At 37.1% G+C, this 24,468-nt stretch overlaps 1 protein-coding gene across 7 annotated transcripts in view; it reads right to left on the bottom strand.

Moving 5' to 3' along the window:
* Positions 1 to 24,468, bottom strand: part of KIAA0825 (KIAA0825 ortholog) — a 446,494-nt gene that overhangs the window by 301,068 nt on the left and 120,958 nt on the right. For all 7 annotated transcript variants that reach the window (XM_062212408.1, XM_062212401.1, XM_062212406.1 and 4 more), the window contains 4 exons: positions 17,939 to 18,100; positions 9,052 to 9,146; positions 2,863 to 3,090; positions 1,373 to 1,638 (listed from right to left, as the gene is read on the bottom strand). In XM_062212408.1, the coding sequence (XP_062068392.1) occupies positions 1,373 to 1,638; positions 2,863 to 3,090; positions 9,052 to 9,146; positions 17,939 to 18,100 (751 nt within the window). The remainder of the gene's footprint in view (positions 1 to 1,372; positions 1,639 to 2,862; positions 3,091 to 9,051; positions 9,147 to 17,938; positions 18,101 to 24,468) is intronic.

The raw sequence follows: 24,468 nt of genomic DNA, 5'->3' as shown, positions 1-24,468 counted from the left end.
ACTGCATTATTTAGGCATTAGGTTATTGTTATTACTGGAGAACAACATACACTTGTCAGAAGCAACTTGTATAAAGCTATCACACGTTTCACAATTATACCCTTTTTATTTTAAAAATTGTAATTTTGTAGATGTCAATTACCTCATAAACTGTTTTAAAATATTCTACAGAAATAGAGTGATTTCTGGCACATTTTGTTTATAAATTCAAGTATGAATCATAACATCTGACTACTTATGAGAATTAAAAAATATCATTTTATTTTACATCAAGTCTTTTTTTTACATTTATCTTCAGCTATTTATATTGCTTTGTGTCATAACTAATGGACTGGATAGGCTAAATATGGAATACAGAAGAGAGTGGGTGTTTGGCACAGTGGTTATTTCACCTCTTGGGACGCCTGTATCCCACATCATAATGCCTGGATCAAGTCCCATCTACTCTGCTGCTGATCCACTTTCCCATGAATGCATACTCTGGGAGGCAGCAGGTGATGCCTCAAGTACTTATAAGTCTCTGCCACCCACCCGGCAGACCAACCTTGAGCTCCTGACTCCTGGCTTTGTCCTGGCCCAGCGCTAACTGTTGTAGGCATTTGGGGAGTAAATCAGCTACCTGTTTGTCTGCCTTGCAAATAAAATGGGCAAACAAACCAGAAATATGGAATAGACTCTTGGGCTCACACTGGACTGCTATGTCCATGAGGTTCCTTTGTAGGGGTCCATGTTATGGCTGGAGAGTACAAAGGAAACTGGAAGGCCATGTGTTAACAAACATGGGTGGTAATTTTTATCTCTAGCCAGAAAACATATCTTCTGCTTAGACCATCAACATATGGGTAGTAAGAATGCTAGTCGCTTCCCTTTCCAATATTATGGATGCTTTATACCTAAATGGATGTCCTAAAATACGTTTCCTTTGGTTACTAGAATAGACTAAAATGCATTTATTCTTGGTGTCAGCTCCTAACTGCCTATTGGCTTAGAAACAAAAGACAGAAGTGAGTACTTCATAAATGTGCCTATGTGGAACAAAAACAAGTTTATTTTGCCTTCTCAGGGTCAATCAATATAACGTGCCACGTAAAATGGAAGAGGAACATTTTGTCATGTCTTTAACAACAGACAGAAACTGGTGAACCCTTGTGAAGGTGGCATTAGAGAGACTACCTTTCTTCCTACGTATCTTGTTTAATGTTTCTTGTGGTCCACCTTCTTGACATCTCCTGGTCAAGACAAATGAAAATAATTGACCTTGTTCATGACTATTTTCTCCTTCCCAAACATTACCATCATCTTGCTCCTATAGTATCCGAAGATTACATGTTCCTGTTAGCACAGCTATCGACTTAATTTAAGTGACACTCACTTTTTAGTAGTTTCTTTCATCAAATTGTCATATTGTGTGAAACGCTGGAAGACATACACCGCTGAGGATAGCAGTGCGGGCAGGTTTTTCAGGGGTGCTTTGGAAGGGACCTCCTTGCTTCTCTCTCGCAGTCTCGCCAGGACAGCTGTTGCCACTTTATAACAGGCCTCCACCAAGTTTTCTCTAATTTCCGGAAGAGAATCATCTCTGCATGCCAGAGCCAGTGGAAGCATTGTGTCAAGTTTTTCCATGATGTCAGAACAAAACTAGGAAGAAATAAAATGTGGCACTGAGTTATTTGTACTCTGACAGCACCGTGTAATTTATGGACAGTGGAGCCAAATTCCTAAATAATGAATTTGGCATCAAACATAAATATAATGATGCAGCTTTATAATAATCAATTTCTCAGTTGTAGAAAGTTGAATGTTTTATGTCAAATAAGGAAATACCAAAATGATGCTTTTCTATATATAACTTTCAAACCTTATGCTTACCAGACAGGCATTATGAAAAACTCATGAACCAGCTTTACATGACAATACCTTTATTTGTAGTTAATAGGACCCAGAAGATACGTATTCTACATATTAATGTTTGCATTATTTTTTAACTTACTCTAATTTTCTTTTGGTCCATTTCCACAAAAGATTTTTTTTTCTTTAAGGAAATACCACATGTAAGTGTCAGTTTAATTTAAATAATCTAGATGCATCAGAAGCAACCTCATGCGACATCTTCCTGGTAAGGAATCTGCAACTTCACAAGTGATGGCTCTAGCTTTTTACTGCTTATCATGTACCTATGTGTTTGCAATGGCCAAGAAAGGCATTGTGGATGGGACTATGACAACTGCCTCCACATGAGACCAGCCAACAGAATACCCAGGGGACTGTGCTAGAGCCTCAGGCAGACAACAGCAGCAGGAGGCATTCTTCAAGGACTCTCTTTGAAGAAACATCCCCATCATAGGCTGCTGAGCTCAGGCTAAAGAACGCTATTTATCTATTTCCTATTTTTGCGATATGTACTGTGACATTCAAAACACATGTAAAGATGTAAGACCGAGGATAATGGAACAGAATGTTCACTAATGTGTGAATAGAGATTTTTAAATCGCCCTAAGAAAAGACAGTACTCCTGCCAAGCTCCTAAGTTTTTCCTGCAGTCATTGGAAGGGCTAACCCAAACAGGCTGCTTTCTAATGCTGCTTTTCGCAGCTCAGCCACGAAGTCACAGAGGCCCCTCTTCGGGTTGCCTCAGACTTCTGGAGCAACAAGCTAGCAACAGCTTCAAGCCTCCTTTGGTAGCAGTGGCCCAGGGACACCAGAGGCAAAAGCTGGTATTGAGTCAAGAACCAAGTATTTGGCAAGTGCCTCCACCATTTGATCCACAGATTAGTTTTGCAATGCCTTCTATTAAAAAAAAAAAAAAAAAAAAATCCCCAGTGTACCAGTCAGCAGTTGGAAAGGAGCTAATCTGATATTTGCCTTTGCAATTTTCTTTGGTTGCTCCTCCTGAGGAAACTCGTGGCCATCTTGCCAAACCTGCTGGACATTTACAAGGTTCACAGCACAGCTCACAGTTGAAGACCTTTCATTCTGTTCCTCTTGGAGAATTCTCGTGGAAAAATCTTCAATTGCAGTTGTTATACTATCTGCCACGGGAAGAGACACTTCCTTAAAGGCACTTCTCCAGCCAAAATCTAGTAAAGTAGCCTGAAATATAAATTTATATAAAGTCATGTTAATCTTAACTGAGCAACCAATGTTTCCATTGTTACAGATATAAAATTACTACTTTATTCCAACATGTGGAATATCATTCTTTGATATACCGTAAAACCCATTCTTACAAACTGAAAAATATTGCCTACCAAATAAAGCAATATACAAAAACATGGGCCTTCTTTACACACAGTAATATACTGACATTTTATTCTAGCTCGTCAGATTTAATAAAAACTTTTTCCAAAATTTAATCTCTTAAATATAGTTCAATAAAACCATCTTTACAAGAGCCAAAAGCTACACTTACTATTTATCACACAAAGCCACTTTAACTTCATATACTTAATAAATTCTAAATTAGATTTTTAGAGTCTTTTTTACAGTTTATTGTTAACAAGTATTGTAACATAAGACAGCATTTAATATTCACTCTTTTATTTCTTTTTCACACTCAGAAATCCAGACAAGCCAAAAAATAGCAATAAGAAATAAATTTCTCAGAGAAAACACTACTGTACCTTTCTGAATTTTTACTTGCTTAACATTTTATTTAGTCTCTCCACTCCTACAGTGGTAAGCGGCACTATTTTTGTTCCAGAAAATGAGGAATTAAAATGATCTACATTGCTCTGCATGTTGAGGCAGGAGCTGACGTTGTCTTGTTCCCTTTTTTTTTTTTTTACCTTTTGGTCTATGGTTCATATGGAAAAATGTTTATGAATGTGTATTCCCCCAAGCCCTCTAATGTTCTCTAAAGTACTGAAATCATGGGTAGAAAGCTGAACCTATGCTTCAAATTAAACCTCCCCTGTTTCAGTGTAGCTTTGTTTATACTAACTTGTCACCTAGTTCAACTTCAGAAAGACCCTGGGCTCCACATCCATGACTCAATTACTTGTTTTTCTTGATCTCAGCATTTTTGGTACAAAATTAAAAGAGCTGAATTGGATTATTTCTATGGTCCTTTTCAGTCTAAAATTATTGAGATTATAATCATTAGCCTATTTTTCTTATTTGTATTCCCCTACTTAGCATTAAATACTATACAAAGTAATAAACTGACTCATTTTCTTTTTTTAAAAGAAAGATTTTATTTATTTATTTGAGAGGTAGAGTCACAGACAGTGAGAGAGACAGAAAGGTCCTCCCTCTGCTGGTCCACTCCCCAGATGGCAGCAACGGCCGGAGCTACGCTGATCCAAAGCCAGGAGCCAGGAGCCAGGAGCCCCCTCCTGGTCTCCCATGTGGGTGCAGAGACCCAAGGACTTGGGCCAACTTCTACTGCCCTCCCAGGCCACAGCAGAGAGCTGGACTGGAAGAGGAGCAGCCGGGACCTGAACCGGGGCCCACATGGGATGCCGGCACTGCAGGCGGAGGATTAACCAAGTGAGCCATGGCGCCGGCCCCAAACTGACTCATTTTCTAGAGCTAAAATTCTATGACTCCATGACTCTGCAAGCAGAGAAAGTGATTGTTGTTCCTATTAGGCTCATAATTAATATGCAACTAAACTTCCCTTCCTAAAGTTTATTTGGACCTTTTGCATCTTAAAGAATGCAAACACGTATCCCTGATCTTGTCTTTGCATAAAATTTACCAGTTATTGAATCCACTCAACTCAGGGAGTCTTCTTTCTCAGAAGTTAAACTTTGGAAGTGTTGTGGGTATAGGTCTATGCTTTAACAGGAAACATTTGATAGAAACATAAAATGGAATCTACCTCCATGAAGATTAAAACAACAATTAAAAAAACTGGATTTCTGTTATCCCCATCATGATATGTCTATTCATTAAAAATTCATTCATTCGTTGAAATATGTTCTGGTAAAAACTACCATTAACTGCCATGGCTGGGGTGACAATGGCATGTGTGTATGTACACCCACACAAGCACAATGATTACTTTATTACTGATAAAAATATGTGACTATAATACATTGGTTCACCTGAAATCTCTTTTCAAAATAAAGAAATCAAGCAATTAACAGCTGCCTTTAAAAAGAATACAGAAAATCTTAAGTTACTTAAACCTCCTTCTAAAATCTATTTTTTCCATGAAATATTATACGCTGACTTACTCTTTCCATTTGATATTTGGTGTCATACATATTCCAGTTGAAATACAGAACTTTGTTGATTGATCCAAGAATAAAAAAGAGAATCATGGGACTTTTTGTACTGGCTGCCAAGTATATATACACACACACATATACAAAGACATGAACACATTGTATCAAAGAGATATCATGTTTATAGCAGCACTGTTCACAATAACCGAAATTTGTACTCAACCAAGTGTCCATCACCAAATGAATGCATAAAGAAAATGTAGTATGTATATATATATATATATATATATATATATATATACACACACACACATATATATATATATACACAATAGAATATTATTCAGCTATAAAAAAGAATGAAATTCTACCCATTGCAGCAAAATGGATTCAACTGGAAGATATCATGTTGTGTGAAATAAGCTGGACACAGAAAGACAAATACCACATGTTCTCCCTTATACATGGGAGCAAAAATTTAAAAAACAAAAGAGAAAGAAAGAAATGGCTGTGTTTATCAGCATTGCTGCAAATAGTTTTGTGAAACTCTGTTTTATACCTTTGTCAAACCAGTGGTTAAGAATGTTATAATAGTTTTAATGATCTGTGCTTACTTTAAAATTTACTGTATATGGGTGAAATTATCATTTTCCATTTAATTATTGTTTATATTCCCACTAAACTAGGGTCTTTTTACTTTTTACTTGTTAAACTTCTTATTCGGTGAAATATTAAGTCCTTTTACTGTAATATAAATTTAAAATATGCTATCTCAAAAGAAAGAAATAAAGGGAGAGGGAAGGAGGGTGAGAGGGAGACAGGAATAGGAAGGGAGGAAATCTTACATTCTTAGAACTATATCATCTATATTGAATTGCTTAAAAACTAAAATAAAAATAAAAATAAATAAAAGTTTATTTTGATGAATACATTTTTGAGATCCATGCATCCTTTTGCTTTTTTAAAAAAGTTTATTTATTTTTACTTACTTGAAAGGCAGAGTAACAGACAGTAAAAAAGACGTATTTATAGAGGGACCAGCATCATAGCAGAGTATGTCAAGCAGCCACTTTTGGTCTCTATCAGAGTGCCAGTTCCAGGCCTGGCTGTCCTGCTTCTGATCCAGCTTCCTACTGATGTTCCTGGGAAGGCAGTGGAAGATGGCCCAAGTACCTGGGCCCCTGCCATCCTTGTGGGAGAAAAGGATGGAGCTCCTGTCTTCTGTTCCTGTCATTTGGGCTCTGTCTATCCCTCTGTCACTTTGCTTTTCAAATAAAATAATGAGATACAGAGAGGGAGGGAGGGAGGGAGAGAGAGAATCTTCCATCTGGCAGTTCACTTCCCAAATGCCTGTAACAGTCAGAGCTAGACCAGGCTAAGTCAGGAGCCAGGAACTCTATCTGGGTCTCCCACGTAGGTAACAGGGAGCCAAGTACTTCAGGCACCAACTGCTGCCTCCAAGAATGGGCATTAGCGTGTCTGGTATTGTGGCACAGGGGGTAAAGCCATTGCCTTAGACACCAGCATCCCATATGGGAGCTAGTTTGTATCTTCACTGCTCCATTTCCACTCCATCTCCCTGCTAACACACCTGGGGAGACAGCAGAGGATGGCCAAGTGTTTGGGCCCCCACCACCCACATGGGAAACCCAGAACTCCTGGCTCCTGACTTTGGCCTGGCCCAGTGCTGGCCATTGTAGCCATCTGGAGAGAGAACCAGTACACAGAAGATCTCTCTCTCTCTCTCTCTCTCTCTCGCTCTCGCTCTCGCTCTCACTTTCTCTGTTTCTCCCTCTCTCTGTAACTCTGACTTTCAAAATAAATAAATAAATAAATCTTTAAAAAAAATGTCCATTAGCAGGAAGCTGGATCAGAAGCATAGGCAGGACTTGACTCCAGGCACTGTGATATGGGATGTGGGTGTCCCCAAGTAGTGGCTTAACCAGCTGTGACACATCTACCCCATGCATGCTATTTTCATAAACTTTTTGAAGACCTCACTATGACAGAGTTCAAAATTGCTTTGTACCAAAATAACCTTACCTTTTAATTCCATTTTCCATGAACTTTTCAAAGAATCCTTGACTTACTAAGTGCTGTTAGTACTGACTTTGATTTCTGGTTAAAGCAGAAGTTATAAATGAATTTTCTTTCTTTCTTTCTTTTTTTTTTTTTTTTTTTTGACAGGCAGAGTTAGAGAGTGAGAGAAAGAGACAGAGAGAAAGGTCTTCCTTCCGTTGGTTCACCCCTAAAATGGCCGCTACAGCAGGCGCACTGCGCCGATCCGAAGCCAGGAGCCAGGTGCTTCTCCTGGTTTCTTATGCGGGTGCAGGGCCCAAGCACTTGGGCCATCCTCCACTGCCTTCCAAGGCCACAGCAGAGAGCTGGACTGGAAGAGGGGCAACCAGGACAGAATCTGGCGCCCCAACAGGGACTAGAACCCAGTGTACCAGCGCCACAGGCAGAGGATTAGCCTAGTGAGCTGCGGCGCCGGCCTAAATGAATTTTAATTATTTACCTCACATTCTAGACTGAAACTCTGTTAAGACTATACACTCCTGCGGCTGGTGCTGTGGGTAAAGCTGCTGCCTGTAGTGCTGGCATCCCATATGGGCGCTGGTTCAAGTCCTGGCTGCTCCACTTCCAATCCAGCTCTGTGCTATGGCCTGGGAAAGGAGTAGAAGATGGCCAGAGTCCTTGGGCACCTGTACTCAAGTGGGAGACCCAAAGAAACTCCTGGCTCCCTGCTTTGGATTGCCCCAGCTCTGGCTAGTGTGGCCAACTGGGGAGTGAACCAGCAGATGGAAGATCTCTCTCTCTTTCTCTCTTTCTCTGTCTCTGTCTCTCTCTCTGCCTCTCCTTCTCTCTCTGTGTAACTCTTTCAAATAAATAAATAAATAAACCTTTCAAAAATATTTATTTAAAATAAAAAAATGACTATACATTCTCTTACCATCTTAAATATCTAGCACATCAGTCAGGATCCATTCAGAAACAGAATCCACTTGAAGAATTACAATAGGAAGAATTTTAATGTAGGGTGTTGGTTAGCTAGGTGATGGAAGATTCAAAGCCACACGTGGGCTTTGAAACATAACAGATATTAATACAGAAGGAAGCCTCAACCAGTCCCAGGGCTGCAGGAACAATGAACAGGAACTGTGCAATGGGAGACTGATTCCTGGGGCCACCAACTGATCTGTAGCCAAGATAGATCTGCCAGGGTGAACTGGAATCAAACAGGGAAGGTTGTATGGTGGGAGCATGGTCTGCCCAGGAGATAAAGTTGAAGTCATAGCCACTACCTGAAATGTTTCCTAAAACACAGGAAATGAGGGAAATACCCTAGCTTCTCTGTAGCTCCCATACTCCAATCTCCAGTCAAGGCCTTTAACTGGCCAAACCTCCCAAGAATCCAGAGAGAAAGGGGTCCTGGAAGACATAATTCTCTACAACATGGAGCAAAGCAGAAAAGTGGTGCCAGGCCCTGAGCACACATGAGCAAGGCTGGGCACACAGCACCAACGGGCCTGCTCCAGTGATTCTTTCCCTTTCTCTCTTAATTATTTTTTCACTTTCCAATGACAATCTGCAGCCCACATCTGCAAAGTACAGAACCTGAGTTAGGATGAGAGCAAACATCCCTTCACTTTCATCTCCCTATTCTTCCCATGGAAGACACTGGCCAAGAGACAAGTGTCCCTACTAAATTGAATTTTTGTCAAAAGCTTATAAGCTAATTTTTAATCAGAAATTATTATTGACTTTTTTAGTGGCAAAGGGTAAAACTCAAGGCATTCTGATCCATATTGCATTTATAGACATGGGTGATGATACTATATCTGAATAAAGTGAACACCACTCTTTTTTCCTCTCTTACCTCTTTTACTGGCAGCAACTGCTCTGAAGGAACACTGGTTTCATTTGCTCTAGATTTTTCTGTTAAAAGCTCTCTACAGGATTTCTCCAGAATCCCTAAGAAATAGAAAAGAAAACAAGCATACAAAATATATATTTAAAAAAAAATAAACCTTAGTCAATGTGTGATTAACAGGTTCAGGTTAAAATGAATTATATAGAAAAGCTCTATCCACAATGTATACATACTATAGGCACACACATAACAATATGCAGGGAATACAGGAAGCAGAAATACATAGGTAATACAGCAGAGTAGGAAAAATTACCTTCTTAATAAGTATGTTAGTCATTAATTCAAAAACACAAACACAAGAACAGACATGAAATATTCCCTCACTTCTAAAACGGGAACAGTTTTTTAACAGTTATTTTTATAATTAATAAACTCTTTTCCATGGCAAGAAAATAACGCTGGACAAGATTAATATATAAATATTTCCAAGACAAATCTAATTTTCCAGTAAAGTTACATTAATAACAGTTTGATTCAATATGAATAATTTAGAATTTATCTTTCTAAAAATGCTTATCTTTGCTGTTGCTTATTTCAAGAAGGGAAGTATTTTTTTTTTCTCATACAGCTTTGAACTTTTATTAGAAGAGGTAAAAGGAATGCAGAGTGTTTAATCAGACCAGACAGAATGGAAGCATTTTGTACAGTGCAAAAAAGTTTTGTCAGTCTACTGGGTTACTGGCTTGTTCACCTAGCACAGATTCTGATCCTGAGAAGAACGGAAGGATTAATGTGCTAAGAAACACCAACAGTCTTTAAATGTAGTGCCTGATGATTTAATTTCTTTACACTTATTTTTTATTTGAAAGGTTGTGTGTGTGAGAGAGAAAGAGAGCGAGTGAGTGCAGAGAGATAGAATGAGAATATATGACTCTTCCATGCATTGGTTCATTCTCCAAATGCCCATAACAGCCAGGGCTGAATTAGACCTAAATCAGGAGCTAAGAACACAATCCGATTCTCCCATATGGGTGGCAGAGATCCAAGCATTTGAGTCATGACCTGCTGCCTTGTAGGATGTGCATTAATAGTAGGAGGCTGGAATTGCAAGTGGGAGTCAGGACTCAAACCAGACACTGTAATATGGGATACAAGAGACCTCAATGGGTGATGTAACCACCGTGCCAAATGCTTGCCCAGGATTTAACTTCTTAAATGAACAAGGAAATTAACATTTACATTTTGCTCGTATCCTACACTGCTAATATGAAAATGAATTAAACACAAAAGAATATTTATTTTAAAGATTATATATGTTTGCACATCAAATATGAATATAATCTACATATAGATTTTAAGCAAGTTAAACTTGGAAAAGGACTCTAAGATCATACTTCCAAAAGTTCACAGAGCAGCAGGCTTTTAACTTAGCAGCTAAGACGCTGGTCAGGATGCTCACATCCCACATGAGAGTTCCTGAGTTTGGTATCTGGCTCTAGCTTCCAGCCAATGCAGAAACTGGGAGATGGCACGTAACAACCCAAGTAGTTGGGTCCCTGCCACTCTTGTGGGAGACGTGGATTGTGTCTCTGGCTCCTGTCATGGACTCCTAGCCATTGCAGACATTTGGCAAATGAGTACATGGATAGGAACTCTGTCTATTTGTGTCTCTAGCCTCTTCAAGAAAAGTCTGTGGAAAATGGATTTACAAGATGAGTTGACTTTGCTGTAAAAAAATTTGAAATCCATGCATATATGTATATGATGATGAATTATGTTATGATCTATTTTAACTTTTCTTTTCCATTTATCAAGAATTTTCAGAACCAGTTTCTCCTTACGCCCTTGGACAAAGCAAATTTCAAACTCTTGCCAATTTTATCAGTAGGGATTCTGAGCAACAGAGTGATAGAGTATACATGTGTGGTTGATTTGCTTTTTTTCTGCCTCTAAATGTGGTTCTATGAACATAATTCTGAATCATTTCTAAGGAATAAAGTTCACAGAAATGAAAATATTTTGTTCTGATGTTAAGCTGGTTTCAACATTCTTGTCCAAACAGTATACTAAAGGTAAATATTCCATTTGGTAGACAGTAACACCATCTTTTTGGCAAATTTTATCAGATTTTATGTATTTTGAGGAAATAGATAACTAATATTTCTTAATCATTTTTGGATTTATGAGCATTTCTGAGAATTTCATTAATGTGACAGAGCATATCTTACAAAATTGTACAATATGAGTGGCAAGCACATATGCACACACACACACACATGTGAGAACATACTTTTGGGTGCTCTCAGACCTGTAAAGCTCATTCATAAACACTATAGGCCCATGCACTGCAATTTAATAACGCTGTTCCATTACTCAAGACTCCTAACAACATAGAGAAGGTTTTAAACTCAAATAAGTGTTATACCATTTAACCTAAAATGCTTTTCCAATGACTTGTGCTTTAGATTTTTTAAAGACAAAGGCATCTGGACTGGTATAGTGGCATGGCGGGTAAAGCTGCCGCCTGTGACATCAACATCCGACATGGGCACCAGTTTGAGTCGCAGCTGCTTCACTCCAGATCCAGCTCCCTGCTAATGGCCTGGAAAAAGCAGTGGAGGATGGCCCAAGTAGTTGGGACCCTGCTACCCATGTGGAGACCCAGATGAAGCTCCTAGCTCCTGGCTTTAGCCTGGCTCAGCCCTGACCAGTGTGCTCATCTGGAGACTGAACCAGCAGATGGAAGAGCTCTCGCTCTCTCTCTCTCTCTCTCTCTCTCTAATTCTGATTTTCAAATAAATAAATCTTTAAAAAAAAGAGGTGATGGCATTATAGATAAGGATAAATTATAACACAGAAATAAAATCTATTTTAGTCACCGATTTTAAAATAAGGAAAAATAAAACATTTGAAAGTCTGGAACATTTTTTCAAAAGATCTGTATAGAGAAAACTTTTTTGGACACAAAGGTAGTAGCGATATAAGAATTCTGTACAACAAAATTAGCACTGAGAGTCCAAACAGAGACAACAAACTAACATGACAATCTTTGTCAAAATGGGCATCTTTTTAAAAACTAGGTTTTATTTATTAAGAGGATATTTATATTTACAGAAAAAATAATCAAAAATTAGAGTATCCATATATTTTCTCTCTACCCTTAGTTTTCCCTGTTAACATTTTGAAACAATGTACATGTGCTACAACTGATGAATAATTGTTGAATCATTATTAACTCAAGTCCACAGTTTAGATTCATTCTTTCTATTGTGCAATTCAATAGGTTTTGTCAAATACAAGTACTGTACACACCACTATTGCTCTAACAATCCCTCTGTACCATGTATACATCACTTTCCCCCTTCCCCAGGAGAGCAACCACTCATCTTTTTACTTTCTCGACAGTTTTGCCTTTTCCATCGCATACAGTTGAAATCACACAGCACGCAGCCTTTCAGATAGTCTCCTTTCACTTAGCAAAATGCATTTAAGGTTCCCCCATGTTTTTTCATGGCTTGACATCTCATTTCTTTTTGTTGATGAATAATATTCCGTTGTATTGATATACCACAGTTTGTTTATCCACTCACCTACTGAAGAACATCCTAGTTGCTTCCAAGTTTTGGCAACTATAAATAAGGCTGCTATAAACATTCAGATGCAGGTTTTTGTGTGGACTTAAGACTTAAGTTTTCAACTCATTTGGATAAATACCTAGGAGTGCAATTGCTGGATCATATGGTAAGACTATGTTTAGCTTTGTAAGGCACTGCCAAACTGGCTTCCAAGGAGACTGTACCATTCTGCATTCTTAACAGCAATGAATGAGCATTCCTAGTTTCCACATTCTTGCCAGAATTGGTCCTAGTTAGTGGTTTGGATTTTAGCCATTCTAATAAAATAGATAGGGACGTCTTGCTTTAGTTTGCATTCTTCTGATGACATATGATATTGAGCACCTTTTCAAAAGCTTATTTGACATTTGTAGATCCTCTTTGGTGAGGTCTCTGCTCAGATCTTTTACATATTTTTAAACAGAATTGTTTATTTTCTTGTTCAGTTCTTTGTATATTTTGGATACAAATCCTTTATCACATATATGTTTTCAAAATTTTTGTAGTTAATCTGTGGCTCATCTTTTCATCTGCTTTGCGACCATGCTTTCTACTTTGCAACTAAACTTCAGAAACTTAGTCTTCAGATATTATTACATATATAAAAGACACAGTTTTGTGAAATTTGCCAGACCATTGTCTGTAATAACGAATTAAGTGGGGGGAAAAAATCCCAATCCTCCATCAATGAATAGGTGGTTAAATTTTGATACATGAATCAATGGAAAGTTATTCAACTGTTACAAAGAATGAGGTGTTTCTACATTCTCTGAATTGTTAATAAAAAGTAACATCTGTATAGTATGACAAGGTTTTATGTTATTTTAACATGGAGATGTACATGGGAGTCATCGCTCAGGAAACAGAAACTAGACAAGAGAGGTGAAAAAAGAATTAAATAATAAAAATAATTATTATATATAATAATTAAATAATAAAGTTTCACTATATGCATGTAGCACATTGTTCAATGATGATTTTTATAGAAGAAAAAAGTAATACATATCAAGTTGTGAATGACATGAAGCAACAACACATGGATTCTTAATGTCACTTTACCTTTCTACAAGTAGCTCAGAAAACTAGCTTATTGAAAAGGTACTTACCCTGGAAAAAGAAGACTAGCTTGCAGTATATGCTTTGTGGGTATGTTTCTGAAAATACCTACCTGCCACTGAGTAGCTATAGTTTAAGTCTTACAAAAAACCGCTAATTATCTTGTATTTATCATTTCACTCCCAAATACATTATGTTTATTCACTAAATGTAATGTGCTCAGATGTTTATACAAACCATCTGCCTATTTTCAAGATGAGTAAGAAAAAAAAGAGAAGCTTTCCAAGACTTCTCTTGTCGGTGAGCAATTCTAGAGTAGGATAGAAAATGCATGATCAAGCAATTATAATAACCTTTAAAATATAATGCTCCCCTCCCCAATTTAAAAACTATTTTAAAAACTTAATATTATACATGAAAGGAAAGGGGATCATTTTTAGGAATGATTAGTAACACCAAATTCACACTAATAAGATACGTGTGGTTTTAATAAATTGTGGTGTTTTCATATGTCTTTGGAATTCAAAATGGTCAATTTCAAAAGTTGGTAATGCAAGACTTCATGAGCTCTGTGAACATCTGCAGAATCATTTCATGTGTTTTTTAAATACATGGAAAAGGCCGTACCCTTTTTCATCACTGTGTAGAGAGAGGGTAGTCCATTCTTGGCTCAGAGCTCTAACATGTACTTATTGGCTAGCTATCAACACTGGTTTCTTTAAGAGCATGCCTAGATTAGGAACTTCAGAAGAGTGCAGAGGGTCACAAGAAAGCCAGCTGCTCAACAGCCTCCCCTACAGAGTTCTCTGTGGTTCATTTTTCACTCGTGGTTAGTTTCCACACTGCCGCTTTCTTTCAGAGAGTAGAGCTTGGCAGTACTTCCCTGTGACATCCACTTTCACACCCAAATTGGTCTTCATAGGTTCCCATTGTGTGCACTACAAAGCAACTTGCCTTGTTGGCAGCTCTAAGTGGGAACTACAAGTCTTTCTTTTCTTCACTGCTCTTTTCTGGCTCACAAGCAGCCTCCCACCAAAAGCTGAATCTGTAGAAGAGACTACATCCAAGAGATAATACCATGAAAAAGTATGAAGAGAAGCCCAGGTGGCCACCTTGCAAATTTCCAATGTGGAAGCCTTCGACCTCTCTGCCCAAGAAACAGCTAAAGTCCTAGAGTAATGAGCTTTACAAACCCTAGGAGCCTCTTTACCTTAACTACATACGCCTCCCTAATACAATCCCTTAACCATCTAGCTAAGGAACTCTTAGAAGCCATTTGACCCCTCTTAAGACCCCCTAAGAGTACAAACAATCTTTCAGAAGATCTGAAATCTTTGATTCTTCTGAGACAAACCCTACGTGTTCTTCTTACATCCAATTGAAGCAGCCATCGCTCTTTGTCATTGCTGGGGCTAAAGAAAAATGAGGGCCAAGAAACCTCCTGGTTTAGATAAATCTCAGATGCCACCTTTGGAAAATTTGAGGAACTGCCCAAAGAACAACTTTATTCTGAAGGAGCGTTAGAAATGTCCCATATATCAAACCCAAGGTCACTCCCCAAGATATCACCACCTAAAAGAAATGAAGTAAGGTACCATCACAGTGAAATAATGTGCTATCATTTTCTGAAATGATGAAAACAGAAAACCATCAAATTATGACCAATCAAAAGCAAATAAATATCATGACTAAATATCTCTTCCTTGGAAAGTATTTCTTGTGTCTCTACAATATTCCTTGCCCACTGCCAATTGGGATAAGTCTATGTTATAATAGTAAACATCAAAGTAAAAAGTAAAATATTTGGTTAATCATCTTCACATTTTTTCTATGTGACGTTAAGCACCTGGACATTTTTAAAACATCTGGACAATGAGGAAAAAACCCTCACTTTTCATCAGATTGTTTGGGTTACACAGACATAGTAGGCAACTCTTTCCAAGATCTTTATTACCAAAATATGCTCCAATCAAAATAAATACACAGGAAACTAAGTTACTTGCTCTCTTTATTTTTTCCCCATTCTTTCCCACACGAGATTTCTAAGCAAAACGCTAACTATCAGGAATACTCAATAGCTAACTTAAGAAACATTTGGTTTCTTTAATCATCCATTTCAAGGAATGTTTTACTTCCTGATTTAAGAAACCAATGATTTTTATAAGAATGGATTAACTTGGATACACTGAATAAAGCATTTAAGATTTTTTTCTTGACAATTTCCCTCATGATCACTCTTCTCAGGGAGCCATTTACATAAAGTTGTGTCAGATTAAGTCAATCTTGGCTTTGGTAAAAAAATATGAATTTCAACAATGAAGAATACATACATCACAAGGGAATGTTCTGGTACTCAGACATTTCTTACACTCACCCTTCAAAACTCCTTCTACATACTGTGTTCAATAATCCACAAATGTATTTATATAGTAAACTATTATTAATGTGATAATGAAGTTGCTTTTATCTACCAAACCACTTACACATTGACAAATGGAGAGTAAAACAGTATACGGTAGAATAATTAAATATTGGCTCTGTTGATTTTAATTCAAGAATGGTAAAGTTTTAGCCTCAAATACACAGCACTTGCAAATCTGCATATTATTTAATCTTAATCTAATGGAATTGAACAGGCTTTTTCTTTTTTCTGCATTTTCCTGAAATCCACACATCAAATCTTTGCTTCAATTCTTGGTCATTTCAGTTTTATATCTTTATAATTTCTCTCTAAAACAATTCTAATTTTCAATTTCTGCTGTCTTAAAAAGAATAAAGTTCTCAGAATTGACCTAAATTCCCAAGAGCTTGGCCTAGGACCAAAGCAGGATGATTTCAAATGGGTAGGAGCTGAGTTTTTTGGATTACATTCCGTTGGTTGGTCCACACTCAGAAAAGGTCTACTAAAAATGTGGATGTGAGATGCCAGATCTCAGTTAGACATGACGGATGAGTATTACACCAAATGTCAACTGTTCAAAGCATCAATATGTCAATCAAAAACCAGGATGTCACATTTCTCTATTCAGATCTCTTTTTGACCACTCAACTCCATCTAGAAGGCCACATAAATCTCACATTATCTTCTAATTAAATCTATTTTTTCATTCAGCCTCTGTATGACATTTTTATTATTTTCCTTTTTTGATTAATATTGTAAATCTGTAAACCACTTCCATTATTCTTAAAATTATCTCCAAATTTGTAAAAGTGACTTACATTATTTACTTTATAATAGTGCTATCTAAACTTAACCTGAAACACAGAAGTCCAATAAACTATACTTAATACAAAACAAACTCCAAACTCCAACACTGTAACTTTTCTAACATTATTTATACTGTCAAAGGAAAGAAAGAAACACTGCAATAAACAGGTTGAGTACACTAAATGTAATTTTCCCTGAGAAATCAGGTTTAGAGGTTGAAATTTTCTGATTGTGTGTAAGTCACTTGGTTTGGCAGATACAGCCTTTGTATATGCTCATTCTTAGATGACATATGGTCTCATGTAAAAGAGACCTTTGTGCATTTCATCCTGATCACAATGAAAACTTTATAAATATGGATATGACAACAGGGAATGCACCTTAGCCATTATGCCTTTGAATTTTACCTTTAATGTTAGAGATGTTATTTCAATACAAATGGCATAGCTTCTTCAGAGGAATTTTATCAACACTAACTGAAATTTTAAAATTATATAATTATACTTATTATTTTAATAATTCACACTTACGGATTTTTAAAGATATCCTGGGCATTCTTTTAAGTATTTTATATACACGAAGTCATTTAATTCTTATAAACCTATGGGAACCTAAAGCATCTAATTCTGGAAGAAAACAAAGAAAATTCATCGTCTTGAACGATTACTGTGAAGATGAGAAAACTCAAGTCTAAGGAGAATAAATATGCTGTGGCAGAAGAGGGGTCACTAGGTCATCAAGTCTGCTTACTCTTTCCATAAAGCCACACTGTATTTCTTTGGGGTAAAATTTGATCTGATTTTAGCTAAAGACAATTATTCAAATGCTTTGTCAATTAGGATTAAGGGATTCTTCAAATAAAAAGGATGAAAATCTAACCTATGGTGTGCATCATACTGAATGTTTACTTAAATAATTTTATCATGGATTTGTCTCAAGTAATGGTATTGATTCACAGTGGCAACAAATAAAAGCAGAAATTACAGATTTACAAACTTAAAAAAGAGTTGATTACCTGAAGTATTCCTGGATATCTTGAGTGATAAAAACAGTTCTTCAAACAATTCTTGGACATTTTTCTCTAGCTTCAAAAGGGATTTTATAAGATGAGATAAGAAATTGAGTTCATCTAAGGAAAAGCAAATGTTTCTTCCTTTCTGTGGGCATTCAGGAGTGACTGAAAGAGAAGATCAATACGGTTGAATATTTTGTTTTCTTAATAAATGTGATTCTATAAACCTTCAAAACTAACAAGCTACTCCATAATTAAAACAAATTAGTTCATTAAGAAACAAATATAAAATCTCCTAGGACAGTATCTTCTTCTGGGAAGCTGGAGATAAGTATTCTGTTTGATGCAAATGTGACAATTAAATTAGATTGATTCTCACAGTCATAAACAGAAACGTGATTTGTTATTGTAAAATCACATCTTAAACTTGTACAATTTTATTTTTATAAAATCACAGCTTAGCCTTGTACAATTTTAGTTTTTTTGAAGTCTGGCATAACTTGAATCAAACCACAAGGAAACATTAGACAAATCCAAACTGAGGGACAGTCTACAAAAGAGTTGGTCTGTACTTTTTAAGTGTTGTGTCAGGAAACAAAAACTAGAAAATGTTCTAGTCTAAAAAGACATGAGCACAGAAATCAATGCATGATCAGCATCTTATTTTATTTTATTATGCTATAAAGGACACTATTGGGGTAATTTGGTGAAATCTGAGTAAAGTCTGCAAGTCAAGGACATTATTGTGTGATTGCTTATTTCTTGATTTAGCTAACAGTACTGTGGTTATGAAAGAGAATGCCCTTGTTTTTAGGGAATACATGTAGAAGTTCAAGGGATCTTCAAAAAGATCATGGAAAATGTATACTACCTTTAAATTTAATTTTTCCATGAACTTTTGCAATTCCCTTTAAAGTAAATGTCTGCAAACTATACTCACTTCAGAAAAAAAGTTTTTAGGGGAGAAGGAGAGAAAGCAAACAAATAGGATAAAATACTAACATTTGGGGAATCTGGATATGAAGGAATTTGGGGAATTCTTTAGTATCCTGGTGACTTTTTGTAAATCTGAAACTTAAATACAAACTTAAAAGAAACAAATTAATTCAGCTGTTAAATTGTTGAATCTAGATAACAAAATTCATGAAATTAGGTTTTAAAATAATTTGTCTAGGGGCTGGCGTTGTGGCTTAGTAGGTAAAGCCATCACCTGGGAAACCGGCATCCATATGGGTAACAGTTTGGGTACTGGCTACACTACTTTTTTTTTTTTTTTTTTTTTTTTTTGACAGGCAGAGTGGACAGTGAAAGAGAGAGACAGAGAGAAAGGTCTTCCTTTGCCATTGGTTCACCCTCCAATGGCCACTGCAGCCAGCGCGCTGCAGCTGGCGCACCGCGCTGATCCGAAGCCAAGAGCCAGGTGCTTCTCCTGGTCTCCCATGGGGTGCAGGGCCCAAGGACTTGGGCCATCCTCCACTGCACTCCCTGGCCACAGCAGAGAGCTGGCCTGGAAGAAGGGCAACCGGGACAGAATCCGGCGCCCCGACTGGGACTAGAACCTGATGTGCCGGGGCCACAAGGCGGAGGATTAGCCTATTGAGCCGTGGTGCCGGCCTGCACTACTTCTGTACCCACATGGGAGACCTGGATGAAGATCTGGTGCCTGGCTTCAGCTTGGCTCAGTGCTGGCCATTGTGGCCATCTGGGGAGTGAATCAACAGATGGAGTCTCTTTCTCTCTCTGTCTCTCCCTCATTTTCTGTAACTCTGCCTTTCAAATAAATAAATAAATCTTTAGAAAACATGTTATTTAGAAAAATCTTGCATAAATAATTATGGTATCTATTAATTGCATAGGGGTAATACAACTTTAAAACAACATATGTGACTAGTCAAGTCAAGAATTTTAATATGATTGAAAAACACTTCTGACTCTTTAGGAGTACAGCAAGATTATTACATTGTCTTAAAAATTTGAATTTATTAGTTTTGACTATGGTTTCAAGTGTGTAAATAATCCTTCCTTTATTAATGCCACTTTTTAAAACACAATAGGGTACTTTAAGCAATCTGTGGGAAATGGAATTAAAAGATGAGTTTACTGGGGCCAGTGCTGTGGCAGACTAGGCTAAGCCTCCACCTGTGGCACCAGCATCCGATTTGGGCACCAGTTCATGCTCCTCTTCCGATCCAGCTCTCTGCTATGCCCTGGGAAAACAGTGGAAGATGGCCCAAGTGCTTGGGCCCCTGCACCCGCATGGAAGACCCAGAAGAAGCTCCTGGCTCTTAGTCTTGGATTGGCTTAGCTCGAGCTGTTGTAGTCACTTTGGGGAGTGAACCAGTGGATGGACGATTCTCTGTCTTTCTCTCTCTCTCTGTAACTCTACCTCTCAAATAAATAAATAAATTGTTAAAAAGGAAAAGTTTATTTTAGCACAAGAATTTTGAAACCATACATAGTCTTTTCATAATCTGCATTTCATTAACTTAAATTCTTACATTCATAAATTTCAAAAAAATTTTGTAACAAATTAATTTTTTTACACTTATTCTTTTTTTTAACTTTTATTTAATGAATATAAATTTCCAAAGTACAGCTTATGGATTACAATGGCTTTCCCCCCACCAACTTCCCTCCCACCTGCAACCCTCCCCTTTCCCACTCCCTCTCCCCTTCCATTCACATCAAGATTCATTCTCAATTATCTTTAACAAATTAATTTTTAAAAATTAATTTTTATTTATTTACTCAAAAGATAGAAACATGCATACACATACGTGTACAGAGAGAGAGAGAGAGTAAGTTACCATCTGATGTTTCATTCCCCAAATGCCCACAACAGCTGAAGCTGGGCCATGCCAAAGTTTAGAGTTGGGAACTCCACCCAGGTCTCCTGTTTGGGTGGCAATGATCTAACTACTTTAGCCATCATCTGCTGCTACCCAGAGTGCTCACTGGCAAAAGTGAGCAGGAGCTGGAGTTGGATATCTACTCAGATATGGGACACAGTTGTCTCAACTGGTATCTTAACCACTAGGCCAAACACCTGCCCCAAACTTATCTTTTAATTCCATTTCCCACAAAACTTTTGAAGTACCCTCATATATTTTAAGAAGTATCTTGAGGCTTAACAACAAACTTAAAATTTTTATAGTTTCCTTAATTAAAATGATAAAGTGCCTTTGGAGAGAAAATACTGAGAATGTGACTTGTAAATGGATTAGGATCTGGTGACTCTGTATGAACAAAATAAAAAAAATTGCCTTCGTCATATAGATTTAGAAGGACAATTCCAAAATGCAACAGTTTTTTGGTAATCCACTTTAGTGAAACTTTAAAATACTGGCATGAAACTTAAAGTCATATGATACAGTTTTTCACTGAGGACAAAAAAACCTTACGGTACCTTTGCAGGGAGGATGAGAAAGAGATGTTTATTAATATAAACTGTGGAATTTAGTCCTCTTCAAAAAGAATCTCTAAAAGTATCTGCAAATATCCATATCCTATTTCATCTCTAAATTGACACTGGTCCTCATACATTAAAATTTATCTCTAAATAGGTTTTCATGTATCCATTAGTCTTCCATAAGCATGCAGGAGAACAGAGGCATATATAGATTTTCTCAGAAAAATCATGCCCCAAAAATTAAAAAGAAAGAGAATAAATATATTATGGGTCATATGATCATTGCTTGATTCCCATTTGGCCTGATTTCTTTTAAGTTTTGCCCATGTAGATGAGGGGCTAACTTTAACCTTCTAAAGCTTTCCTTTTGGGTCAAAAATATTTATAAGCCAAATTCTCAAAGACTATGAATTATTTCTAAGCCTTTATTAATAAAGGTCACTCAACAGTTTAACCAGAAATTAAATGTAGTTCAGAAGTCTTTATTTGGCTTAGTTTTAACTAGATCATTGCAAATGTTTATAAGCAAAAATGCACCCCAAGAAAAACCTTTATGAGTCAAGATACTGTAACCTGAGAGCTAGTTGTTTAAAATTATGTAGGGGCTGAGAATTCCATATGAAGAGATCCTAACTTCATTATCTGGATTTAGAAGGATCTTGTATTCCAAAAAATATAACAATATTGAAAAGCAAATCCATTTAAATCCAAGGAAATGTTCTAACCTAATATGTCTGACCTAAATCTAATCATTTTTGTCCCAAAGAAGCAATGATTATGGTAGAGGCCCATTAATTAGTAGTCCTTGTTTCCTACCACTATTAGCTCAATGTTCTCCCAAAGGGGTCTTGTGAGGGTTCTTAATTTATGGGGAAAATAATTCTGTGATAAATTCATTTTGTAAAAGGCCAATTAGAGCAAAATTAAACACAAAGGATGGAATCGCATTTCCCAAACTTATTTGACTTATTTTCTCCCCAGTATCTCACAGGACTAGTGTCCTAATCATCACTCCTTAGCTTGTGGTTTCTGTCTGTCTCAGTGCATCTATTCTGTCCCTTAGACTCAACTGTAAGCCAAATTAGGAAAGGGTGTCTCCCAGCAGAAATTCCCTTTTCCTTCTCCTTCACTAAATTAATCTTTCAGTATTTTTAGCATTTTTGTTGGCTCCTCTCCTCCAGCTCACCTCTGTGGAAGCTGTATCTGGATACAATCAGCCAGGAGTTCTTCCCCCTCTATGCCTGGCATTTATTTATTTATTTAATCACTATAGAACTTGTAGCCTTGCTTCAAAGAAGTCTTGGACAATCATGTTTATACACAGGCAACTAAATATGGCCTGCTGCAAATCACTGATGTAAAATACTGATTTTTGCTTTGTTATAGGTTTAGCTTATGATTCTTAGGAAACATAGATTTCTCCTAAATCTCAATCATATTCTAAAGAAAAAAATTAAATTTCCATTTTAGAGCAAGACTTTAACAGCCATGAATAAATCCATGAAAATGCTAACTAGACAATTCAGGGGTTTTCTTTCTCCAAAGATATTTATCCAACTGATAATCATTTGAAAAGCTTCTATAATCAAAAAAGCTGGGGAGAAACTATGTACTAAATACTCCTTAAAGTGATCCACAATGCAAATTAGCACATTAAAGTCTGCATTTACTTCTATAATAAAGTAAAAAAAACCAAACAGAATGCTTCTCAAGCTTGTTGAATTGGTGAATATCACTTTACCAATATCTGTTCTACTCACTTCTGAGACATTCTGAAAAACAATTGTTAGGGGGACATGGCTCTGGATTTTGGCACAAGTTAAGTAATCATATCTGCTTTGTAGTTTTTCCTTCCTCTCATTGTGATTTGTTGTTTCTGTGACTCATTTCCCCATACTGTCTTCCACTTGTCAACTTCTGCCCCTAAGATCATCATATCTCTTGCAGACCCCCTCAAGAAACTAATGAAAGTCTACTAAGTCCTCTTAGACTCTCTCATTGAAAAAACTCTTGTAGTCAGAGACAGAGGGCTAAACAAGGCCATCTGAAGTCCATATCTGGCATTCATAGGATGGAACAGCTTACGATCTTCTGTATTGCTAAAAATGCCCAGGGACCAGTGTTGTGGCACAGGTTAGGCTTTAGCTTGCAACACCAGCAATCTCATATCAGAGAGCTGGCTTAAGTTCTAGCTGTTCTGCTTCTGATCCAGCTCCTTGATAATGTGCCTGGGGAAACAGCACAGGATGGTCGAGGTACTGGGTCCCATGTGGGAGACCTAGATGGAGTGCCAGGCTTCTGGCTTGTGTCTGGCACATCCCTGGCTATTGAGGACATTCGGAGAATGAACCTGTGGGTGGAAGATCTCAGTCTCTCTTCCTCAGTCTGTCACTCTGTCTTTCAAAGAAATGTTTTTTTTTTAAAAAAAATGCAAAATCCTTATCATCTGAAGAATCAGCATCTCTGGGGCGTAAGGCCCAGAAATATTCCTTTGAAGCAGGTGCCCTGGGTGAGTTTTCTGCACACTAAAGGTTGAGTCTCCTACCTGAGGAGCTCATGATCTCTACTTGAAAACCATTATGGTTGAAAATTACTTTACACACTTGCTCTGGGCAAAAGCAGAACTGTTAGAAAACATCAAAAGAGTCACGGATGTTCTTTAGACACACTCATCACAAATGGAAAGGCAGTGCCATGAGGATGAGACTAAGTCCAGCACATTCATCACAGTCGCTCAGTACCCAGCACCATCTCAGAAACAAAGCAAGCATTGGAAGAACTGGGTAAGAAACAACATGAATGAAATAACATAGGCCCTAGAAATAGCTAGCTTTGGTCCAGGGGTTTTCTTTCTCCAAAGGTCTTTGTCCAACTGATAATCATTGGAAAAGCTTCTATGATCAAAAAAGCTGGGGGAGAAACTATGTACTAAATACTCCTTAAAGTGATCCACAATGCAAATTAGCACATTAAAGTCTTTTGAAAACTTTTATACCTAATCCTAGAAAATATTCATAAAAACAATCACTATTTATAGATGCATGCTTACAAATGAATAAATACTATAAACACTACAGTATTCTGTTTGACACAATAGATTGTAGAATTATTTTTTAAAACAGAA

This window comes from Lepus europaeus, chromosome 15, assembly GCF_033115175.1.
Source record: "Lepus europaeus isolate LE1 chromosome 15, mLepTim1.pri, whole genome shotgun sequence".
Classification (NCBI taxonomy): domain Eukaryota; kingdom Metazoa; phylum Chordata; class Mammalia; order Lagomorpha; family Leporidae; genus Lepus; species Lepus europaeus.
This window is presented reverse-complemented; position numbering and strand designations above follow the sequence as displayed.